Raw genomic sequence first — 11225 nt, 5'->3', positions numbered from 1 at the left:
GCGTCTCAACGCCGATGCGCCTTTGGAAGTAGGAGATGGCGCCCCTAGCACGCTGACGCCCTTGGTTGGGGCAAGCCTGGAAAAGGGACGGAAATGCTTGTATCCTCGGGCAAATTATTAAGTCACTTTGAGCAAAAGCGCCGGGAAAAGTGGGCTACAAAATTTCACGCCTAATAGCCAACTCTTCGTGGATTTAAAATGAAGCTAAAAAAAAAGAGCGCTTACGTGCGGTTCGGACTCTGCCTCCACCGGAACCGATACTCGCCTAGGAGATAACCAAGTTACTAGGAACAGCCTGGCGGTCTATTCAGCATGCTGGCTATGACGCGAAGGCGGGACTAGCAAAAAGCCTAACCACTGATCTGGACGTTTACGGACGATCAGGCTTTAGGAACGAACGCTCGAGAATACAGTGCAACTTCTTCTTCCCCTTCACGAGGTAATGAAAGCGCGAGAAAAGGGCAGGAAATACCGCCTTCCTTGCTTCATCTACGACAGGGAGAAAGACATACCCAAAAATTCTGGTCAAAAGCAGTTTGGAACGGGGAAAGAGTTTATGAACAGAATTTTTTCATATTTTTTCGCCCATTGTAAGGTTTCACTATACAATCAATATATCCGCAGGTCTCCCGTCGACACGCTTGCATTTCTTTGCTATTAACGTTTTTGCTATCGTCAGAAGCATTTTCCAATGGTTTTCTATGGCCGACTATACTGTTCGATGCGAGCAACGAAAAAAATTATAAGAAAGATTGTGCGACATTTGGGAAGAATGGGCCACCACCTTCAATATTTTCATACCAGTACCTAAAATTTTCCAATATTCAAAATTTTTGTCCAAGAAATTTGGACCTGAAAGATACAATGAAAACCTATTCAACCCTTGATGGCATGGAAACAGCACATGATCAGCAAAACTGCAACTGTTCTACTGCACGATGGCTAAGATTTGTCCCGGTGGATTTCACGCGCGTGACTGCGCGTAAAACAAACACCATCCACATCCTATTTTTCGACACCTTAGGGGCTGCAGGACAAAGTCAAAAGCAGCCAAATTGCTTTTTGACCGGCCTTTTTAACATCAGTGACATTGATACAGATTCGAATTTGTAGGTCATCATAATATGATGCTGGTGTTGAGCGCTGCTGCTGATGGCTCTGTGGTCGCGACAGCATCATCATCGTGCGGGCCAGTGCTTTGTAAACAGGCGGCCCGGCATCAAGCATGGAGTCCGGGCGGCTCCGGGCGACCCTGCCGGCATGCGTCGCATGGTGCTTGCTGGCGACCGCGGTCGGTCTGCCCGGACGCCTGCCCGGAGACTTCCTCGGCCAGGTGCACCAACCGCGCAATGGCTCCCAGCGAAACGTCGCCCAGAAGCCATCTTACACTTTGTCCTACCGCGAACGTGGGTACCGCCTTGTCTACATCTACTGATCTCACAGTCTTTTGTGGTAACTGACGACACAGGTATTTCTCCCGTTCACTGCGTCGTTGACCCTGTACAACTTTATTTTTTCAAAAGAAAATACTGGCGCCAATTCTGACAACACAGCAAGAAAAACTGGACAGGCTGCGTGTTGTCGAATTTGGCGCGACTTTTTTTCTGTTGAGATGCACCAACTAGCCCCCGAACAAGTTCTACTCAATAAACTTTTTTCTTTTATCTTGTGATGAGAGATATACCAATAAGATATTCGTTAAATCCTGTCGAGCAGAGCTTGACACACTGCAGTGCGGGGCATTCAGGTGTCCCTGCAGTGTGGTTGTGCAATGCTACGTCAGCATTAACCATGTAGTCGCATAGTTGGTATGTACTAAGAGAGTAATTACTCTTCAGCATCTACCCAGGCGCAGCCATACGGCTATAAAGGAAAGCTACACAGCCTTCACAGAAACTTTGTTGTCGAAAAAAAATTCGTCCTGGTCCGGATTTCGAATCAGGGAATCCGGACCAATCAGCTAACCGAGCTAACCAGGACGGCTAACAGATCCGATGGTAAGGTGGGAGCAAATTGAACAATAACTCGAAGCGGGAACCGTAATGGTCCAGTGATTAAGGAAATCTGTCAAGGTGGAGTAGATTCGTAATACCGGAGTAATTACTCATTCAGTAATTATTCATTCAGTAATTCAGAGTGTGTGGTAACGCAACCAGTATATGTTCAATAAATCTGGCCACAGTCACTCTGCAGTCGTTTTGCCCCTCGACTACGCTGCACGTCAACACTACTACAGTTTCTCGAGGACAAAGGCCTATATGCAACGGATTAATTATAATTTGCATCCACCAGAACGCAGCCTTGCGACTACAAAGGACAGCCTACGTGTACTATACATGTTTCAGGCCTACAAGCACACGCCAATAGTAGCTCTTCAAGACGAATACAAGGGAGCATGTATCATGTACCTACCTTCCTGTCCTAAAGGCTCTCCGTCCTGCAGAAAACCTGGTTACCGAACTGAAATGGCATGGTACACCTCAAACGCACCAAAACACGAAATGGGGCAGCACGCATGCCAAGAAAATTTTGCATCAGTCATCCTGGTGGTTTATCAGAAACAGTTACGATAAAATAAGAGCTACCTATTTAGTGCCAGTAAAGCGGAGATCCAAGTGTGCGAAATATATCTCATTTAAGCTATGTTGGCTTCAGTCCGCAAATATCATTAGCTGATCTGCCTAAACCTTCTGCCGCCCCATGCTACGCCTGCCTTCTCTTGGAATCCACTCCGTTACCCTTAAGGACGAGCGGCTATCTTGCCTCCGCATTACATGCCCTGCCTAAGCCCATTTCTTCCTTTTGATTTCGACTAGGATGTCATTAACATGCTTTTGTTCCCTCACCGACTGTGCCCGCTTTCTGTCTCTTAACGTTACACATACATTTACTGTTCGAAATCTACCGCGGTCCTTTGTCAGCATCGACCCTGCCATTAAAAGAGAGTGCGCTAAAGAAGAGTTAACTTCCTTTTTACTCACGTGTAGGGTAATTCACCTTGTAGGGTAATGCTCTGCGCGCAGTGTACCTGGAAGAGGCGTGCGGCGGCTTGACGTCCAAGGTGCAGCGCTCGCACTACTTGAGCCTTCGCGACCAGAAGGCCAGCATGGCCATCCACTCGCACCGCTCGGGGGTGCTGCCTCGAAGCGTGAGCAAGTGCCGGATCCAGATACAGACCGAGTCGCACGCGCGGCTCACCATCTCCTTCATAAAGCTGGACACCGTCGAGCAGCCCTTCATATGCTACATGTACCTCAAGGTACCAAGCCATTCGGTTCAGAATACCAAAAGCACTTTTTCGCGAGAAGATGTTGTCCACGTGAATAGAGAAACTGGTAGAATGGCACCGGCTTGACGAGATTCCAAACAATTGCACTCTAAACACGAATAAGCCTGTATGAGAGTAATAAGGGATTAAGCGGTCCTCTAACCCACTCCCATTTAGGGGCAGGGTATACTGTCCAAGTTCCGGAGTAGATTCTGATCCGTGAATATACGTAATGCGCAGTCTTTGCTACGGAGGCACATGTTCACTAAAAAAAAACAGTAACTATATACAAATAGCAATAGCAGGAGGCTTTTAAACGCGGCACCGCAGGTCTTGAGGTTAGAAAATTTAGGTGGTTGAGAACTCGATTAAGATCTTTGTGACTGCTAAAACTTTTCATGTTCTGAAGAAGAAATTTGTTTCCATTGCCAGCCGTAAGTATTCCGTATTTTTTAGTCATGGAAATTATCCCGGGGCTTGGGCAGCATACCCTGCCTCTATAAGAGAGTGCGCTAGAAGACAGCTTACTCATATTTATTATAGTGGCTAATTCGTGTTTACATTGCACGACTAGTGCAAGGTGTTTAGCTGCTCCGAAGCAGTTGCACCTAATGAAAATAGGTCTGGTCAGTGCGCATGAAGCGTATGCCGGCGGAGACTCCCGCGGAAACTTTTCGCTTTCTACTCCAGAAACGTTTCACACAAAGGCCCTTCCAGTCAACCAGAGTGCCGGCACTCTATGTATACTAAATGCTTGGATTCCGTGCTCCACACGCCTCGAAGGGAGTCGTCAACAATACTAAACCGAAAGTTGGTAGTCAAAGTGAAATTAGCTCTCAAAATGGCTTCGAGATCTGCCGAGCATATAAGCAGATAAGGTAGGTTTATTATTTGGCCCCATTTAAATACTTTAGCACATCCGTCGGGCGTCGAAAATTGTGGTGGTATGTATAACGCGGTGTTTAACGTCCCATAACGACACAGGAGCTATGAGGGCCACCGTAGTGGACGGCTCGGGATTAATTTCGACTATTTGAGACCCTTTAACGTGCAATAACATTCGAACAGTGCACAGGCATCTTGAATTTCGCCTCAATCAAAACCTCGAACTCGACCGCGGCGGCTGCGTTTTTATGGAGGAAAAACGCTAAGGCGCCCGTGTGCTCTGCGATGTCAGTGCACGTTAAAGATCCTCAGGTGGTCGAAATTATCCCGGAGCCCTCCACTAGGGCACCTCTTCCTTTCTTCTTTCACTCTCTCCTTTGTCCCTTACCTTAAGGCGCGGTTCAGGTGTCCAACGATATATGAGACAGATACTGCGCCATTTACTTTCCCCCAAAACCAATTATTATTATTATTACTCCATCAAAACGCGGCCACCGCGGTCGGTTTGAAACCGCGCCTCCGAGTTATCGGGACCAGTGCACACACTGAACACTCTAAAGACTATAGCTGCTGCTAGGAGCGTGTCCTTTTATACCTCTCCCATCTGTGCCTCCCAGATTTACATGACCGAGAAGCCGGACCTGGTCTGCGGCAAGCAGGCGACAGGAAAGAGCATCAGCACGACCACTTCGCAGATGACCCTCGAGTGGGTCATCAACAACGGTGGCGAGAAGCCCGGAAAGATAGAGATGGTGCTCACCAGCTACAAAGACAGCGGTGAGCTGAGGCGCATTTGTACAAGCGACCCTCATCTTTTATCTCGCACATGCGTAATCGTGCTGTACGTGCTTTAATGGTACAAAAAATCAGATGTTGAACTAAACCTTATCAGAATTCCTTCTTTCCATATGTCATATCTGCGTGGAACAAACTGCCTAATAACATGGCAGACTGCACGTGTATGAAAGCGTTTCATGCATTTATGCATTAATTGATGTTATCCTAAAATTGCATAATTTTACGCTAAGGCGCCCGTGTGCTGTGCGATGTCAGTGCACGTTAAAGATCCCCAGGAGATCGAAATTATTCCGCAGCCCTCCACTACGGCACCTTTCTTCCTTTCTTCTTTCACTCCCTCCTTTAACCCTTCCCTTAGGGCGCGGTTCAGGTGTCCGCCGATATATGAGACAGATACTGCGCCATTTCCTTTCCCCGAAAACCAATTATAATTATTATATTTCAATGTACGCGAGTGTGTGTTTCTTGTGTTTATGGCTGTTCCATGTGTTGTTCGAGTAGTCCCATTATATGACTATGACACTTGTAATGCTTGATTTCGTTCTACGTCCGCCCTGAAATAATGCCCTCGGGTGCTGCAGGAATCCTTGAATAAGGAATAAAGAGACAGAAGCAATTCCACAAAGACCCTAGTCAGCGAAGCATTACCCTCCTTGAACTGCGGAACTGTCACTCCTCCTTGCTCAGCCTTCCTCGCCTAATGAAAAAGTTTGCGAGACTGCGGCGAATATCAGCTCTACTGAAACACCTGATGTGTGGTTTTGAGGTCGAACAGAGGCACTCTTTGCTGGCGCGCAAAATTACGAACGAAGCATAAACGAGTGTCAGTCCACATTGCGGCCTTGTGACAGCACTATGAAATGATGAATTCATGTCGGAGGACCGTTAATACTTTTCCTGAAGCTTTCTTGTACCAAAGTTGAGTGCCTCTTTACATGGAGTATGTTGTAGTAAAATAATAGTATATCTGGCCATAAAATACATATGGAAGCTCTGTGAACGAAAGAAGGACGGAGAACAACTTTATTGGAGGCCAGTATACTAAGTCCTCGTGAAAACGAGCGCCTGGTGCACAAGGCTCCGTGGTGATCGGCGCATACCCAACTATTATGGCTAAATAAATTTTTGAACGGGAAAGAGTGTATGAAAGCATTTTTTAAAAATATGGTAATATTTCGCTATAACAGTCAATACATCCGAAGATATGCCGTCAACAGGCGAACTTTTTTGCTATTAACATTTTTCGAGCGTAGAAAGCGTTCCCCATTTGCTTTCTATGGCAGTATTAACTGCTCCATGCGAGCGATAGAAAACTTTAAAAGAACAATTTTCCGACACATCATAAGAATGGACCATTGGCTTCAACATTTCCATAACAGCACCTCACAATTTCCCAATATTCAAAATTTTTGTCCAAAAATGTTGAACATGAGAATGAGAGGTAATGACATGGTTTCTGCAAGGAAGAGAAGTGACAATGATAATGACATATTTTGTTCTTACGCAGCCTGCATGCTTAAAAGCTTGAATTTATAATACAACTTGATTTCAAGAGTTCTGACGCAAATCACTGAAAAACAGACGCCATTTCAAAGTATTGCGAACTTCCCCTGTCTACGTCGCATTTCGTGAATACGCTGCATTTATGACAGTTTACGGTCACTACTAATGGAGGCGACGATTTTGTGAGTGTGGTGATGACTGATGACCGCTGTCATCAAGCTGCGTCCAGAATTGTCCGCGAGCTCCACTCTTTGGTGTGTTTCCGCCACATGTCGCAACTCTTGCTGCAGACCTGTCTGGCAACTGCGAGTCCGGCATGTACGCCTGCAGCAACCGCCACTGCATCTGGTCGGGATTTGTCTGCGACGGCGTCAACAACTGCGGCGACGGCAGCGACGAGCGACTGTGCAGTGAGTTTTCCAAGGAGCATTTAGCTCTTTTCCCTTATCTTCAATTGGCGTTAAGCCTGGCAAAGCGTTGCTGGTCCGGGTTCCCTCTATCTTTTGTAGCGATAGCTACACTACGCCAGCCACTTCACGAGGTCAGCATGGCTCCGCGCTGAGCCGTGGCATCACCGCTCCGCCAACTGTGCGCATGCGCGGAGTGACGTCATAGCCCGCAGCTGGTGTGCGCGCCACGCGCCTCGCCGCTGCGCCGACCGCGGAGCCGACGCCGCCCGCCTGGTCAGTTGTGCGCATGCGCGAAGTGACGTCAGAGCACGCAGCTGGTGTGCGCGCCACACGCCTAGATTACGCTAGCATTTCGAGCCTTCAGCGTGGCGGCGCCGTGGCCACCGTGGCTACCATGGCAGCTGCCGGCGGCGCGGCACGCCGGCGAAACCGAGAGGGGGAGGATTGGAGAGGGGGAGAGAGTGAATCCACGTCCAGGGACAAAGATGAAGAAAGAACGCCCAGCAAAACGCAGCAGCGAAAGACTGACTTTGCAATTCGACTGAGCGAGTTCCACTCGGCCAGCTGTAGCTATCACGTCACTCCAGGTTTAACCAGAGCTAAACCACACCCATTTTTATGTTGTTTTTTTACATTTCTGAGAGGAACAATAACATGGTAAAAGGGGCATGAACGCGACAGCGTTTAAGGCCCCGTCTACCAGAAAATCCTGTGCTGTCGTTGTCGGCGTTGCGAGCGAAAAATCGCGGGAATGACTCTGGCAGGTTGTCCCCAGAGAGCAACCCAGGAGGCAGGTTAGTCACCTAGGTCACGTGACCTTGCGGCGTCATCACAACCTGCCCACCGGATAGTAAGCAAAGTGCCCACCGTGGCAGGTGAGAGTTAATGATTGGTCGCTCGGGAAGAGTAACCTGGGCCGCACAAGGCCCACCGCTGGAAGCACCTGCCAACGCAGGGCAGCGGCGCATAGCTTAACCGTTGCACCTTTGCGCCAGGAAGGGTACGAGGACCCGCAGGGATCTATGAATATAAAGTAGAGAATGACCTTCTGCATATATGGGAATTAGCCCATTACGCTATCGCTTCATACCCGAAGGCTTAACTGTCCCCTCCAATTTTTGTCCTGCGCATGCGCACTGATGCTCCGCTATTCCCTTATCACACTATTCGAAAGCGTTCCCTATTCTAAATGTCCCTATGAATTCCATGTTTACTGGATATACGCAGTACTTGTGCAACGATACTCGTGACACCCGCGGGGGGTCGGTGTCTCAGCCGCGGCTGCCGCATTTCGGTCGATGTGAAGTGCAAAGAAGCCCGTGTGCTGTGCCATGTCAGTGCACCCTGTCAGTGAACCACTCATGAGTGGTTCAGGAGCCTTTCACTGTGCGTTTCTGAAGGTCCATGCACCGCTTTAAGATGTACAGCTTTAAGCTTTAAGAACCCCATAATCTACCTTATCCTTCCATACAACTAGTTAATAAAACTACTCGCGATCACTAATTAAGTGCAGACATGCGCAGCTTGGCGTGAAAAAAATGAAAAAAACTGAGCGACCGAGGGACAGAACTTAGGGCTTTAACGGAAGGTTTGTGCAACATTTTTGCTTTCCCGTTCCCGTAGCTGCCGCGGCGGCTAAACAGCTCCTGTTTTCCTCTACTGAGCTCAGGGTAGCAGGGTAGATTCCCAGCCACGTTTCCAGGGGTTCAGCTCCAATTGTGCAATGAATCCAGTCCCCTTCTACAGCTAGCTTCATAGCAAATTGATCTGTTTTGACCCGTTAAACCGGATTAATGAGTATCATTACATCTTTGCAGTGTTTCCTGCAACTCGATTTTAGCTTATTCGGACTTCTTCACCCAGCCACCTGTGAAGTGCTACCTCTCCTAATATTTATTCTTTAGATATTGGACACACATCGCTTCCACAAACATGAAAACAGCCAGGCACGTACAGGCCGGGCGTCAACCATCAGCAACGCTCGTATACTTCTCAGCGACTCACTTTTTTGTCCGTAGATGGCGACACAATGCGCTTTGATTCTTTCCCGTATGACGCTAATAGCACAAGTGACACCACGAAGGAAATTGGAACCTTTGCGATGTAGCCCTGTATGGTTGCTCCAACAAGTGCACCACACCGACTTCCTGCGGTAGTTGTGGCGAACGTGGCGCAGTAAGCTCTCGTTGCGCGCATCACAGTCGGAGGCCGCCAGGACCATACGCTCATCCTGGCCATCGTGGTATTGGTGGCGCTCTTCGCTGTCGGCACTGGTATCGTCTTCCAGATCGCCTACAACCGCTACAGCGGGAGAGTAAGTGCACTGCAACGCAAGCTTCAAGCTTCGTGAGGCCTTACTTGCTTACCAATCGTGTGGGTGCACCCTCAACCTTGTTTCTGGAATAAGAGACGAAGAGGTTCGCTTCTGATAGCGTAAAGCGTCTGTTGCACATGCCAGTTCTGAACTGCTAGCAGCCACAAAGCATGGCTTGGTACCACGGTGGAAGTTTTTGCTGCGTTAGCATTATGTGCGACATTCCCCAAAAGTGGCGGCGTGTGAAGCCTTGACGAGTGAAATGTCTGTCCTGCAAAAGTACCACCCACCTCCCTACACCTCACTCCTATCTTGACTATCTAGGGAGTTGCCCACCTATCCGCCTATACCATAATGAAGAGCCACTACCTACCCAGCCACAACCCACTTCCACCCTACCGATATCCTCTACCCATCAAAACCCATTTCAGCAGCGGAACGAAAAAGTAACGGCGAATTGAAACTGAAGGCCACAATGGGAAAACGAAAATTTGTAAAAACAAAATCTCGCAGATTTCTCGCATCTCATCGCATGATCACCCACGAGTTTTATCGCTGTTCAGTTCATTATATTTCCTCATTGTTGCGTGAGGTAGTTTCAGGGTGGCGGTTGTAGATTTCAGATGTGATTTCGCCGCATTGGTTCCATGAAATCTGCCTAGTCTAACACCGTTGCCTATCAGTTAACAGTGTCGTATTGTTGACATGTTAGTACTCCGCGTGCTGATTTTAATCGTTCATGGCTCTCTTTTTATTACAGAACTTGGTCACACCAGTGCGTACGAGCGTACTTAGCACTTCTCTTTGAGGTGACTACGTAGTATACGAAATGAGAAAGCATTGCAAAAATTACCGACGCGTTCTGAGCTAGCACCTAATATAATTTCTCTTGATCGTTACCGAAATCTTCTTTTCATTGCGTCGTTTTTCCTGTTTTAAAGCCCGCATAATAACTGCTCGACGTGCTTTTCTATGAATCTTAACTAAGCAATGCGTTTCGTTTGCCTTGATTTGTACAGGACATCCAGACACAGTATGTCGTGGGCCCCAACGTGGACCAAGCTGGTGTGGTCCAAGTGCCGAAGCCTCGGTGACGTCACAATTGTGCAGTCAACATGATATGAGTTTCGATGCTGTGAACTCCTGTGGCCACCAATGTGTCGCGAAGAGAATGCGGTCGTCAGTGCTTTTTTCCCCTTGTTTTAACAGGTGTATGTGCGATATGAAAGAATCATATTTTTGCCACTAGTTCTAAGTGGAAGAAAAAGAGCTGACACACTGCCTATTGCGACCTCGCAAGTGCGCGAGGATAAACAAAAGACAGCCCGGACAAGTATGCATGTAGACTGACTCTTGCCGCTTGTTACTAGGTGTTGCGAACGATGTTCTTAGTGAACTCACGTAGTGAGAAATTCTGTTTGCATGAGGTGCGATTTTTTTTGTTATAACCTTTATCGCACTGCAGGTAAATCGTGCAAAGCTTGTAATGGAAAGCGTGCTCGTCGTGTAATGTACGGTTTATGCGTCACAACCGTAACTTAGCGCTGGTGTACTCTAAACACGAGCACATCTACACGGCAGTAAAAAGGGGGTAAGTTGTTCTCTAGCGCACACCCTTATATAGAAGAAGTGTGCGCTAGAGAATAACTTACTCTCTTTTTACTCCTTTCTGTTTAGAGTGTAACAGCGATGTGTCGCCCTTCTTGACCAATATTCTCCGTGGTACTACATAGGGCACTGTTTCGAACACTATATAAGTAAGCGGGCCGTATGTAAACTTATTGCGTGCTAACGAAGATATTGACGACGTTCAGGCAGGGGTAAGGCGACGGCTATAACAATAGCGTTTTTGGCGAAACAGCCGAGAGACTAATTCCTAGGTTGAATGAACACTTGAAGTTCCTGGACGTGTGCGGCAGATGAATTGTCGGGCACTTCTGGCAAAACAACTGGAGGATGAACTGAAGAGCGACGGTATTCTTTCTTTATACATAGTGATCTCAATATTGGTGGTCCTTTCTAATAACTGAGATATTTCAATAAAATC

The 11225-nt window shown here is 47.7% G+C and overlaps 1 protein-coding gene across 1 annotated transcript; it reads left to right on the top strand.

The window, feature by feature from the left end:
* Nucleotides 1-1199: 1199 nt before the first annotated feature.
* LOC144118364 (uncharacterized) lies at nt 1200-10764 on the top strand. Its single transcript, XM_077651315.1, has 6 exons — nt 1200-1406; nt 3024-3259; nt 4771-4930; nt 6745-6864; nt 9066-9178; nt 10198-10764. The coding sequence occupies exons 1-6, from the start codon at nt 1226-1228 to the stop codon at nt 10270-10272; spliced, it is 885 nt and encodes a 294-aa protein (XP_077507441.1). The 5' UTR covers nt 1200-1225; the 3' UTR covers nt 10273-10764.
* Nucleotides 10765-11225: the final 461 nt, after the last annotated feature.

Source organism: Amblyomma americanum, chromosome 2, assembly GCF_052857255.1.
Source record: "Amblyomma americanum isolate KBUSLIRL-KWMA chromosome 2, ASM5285725v1, whole genome shotgun sequence".
NCBI classification, from domain to species: domain Eukaryota; kingdom Metazoa; phylum Arthropoda; class Arachnida; order Ixodida; family Ixodidae; genus Amblyomma; species Amblyomma americanum.
This window is presented reverse-complemented; position numbering and strand designations above follow the sequence as displayed.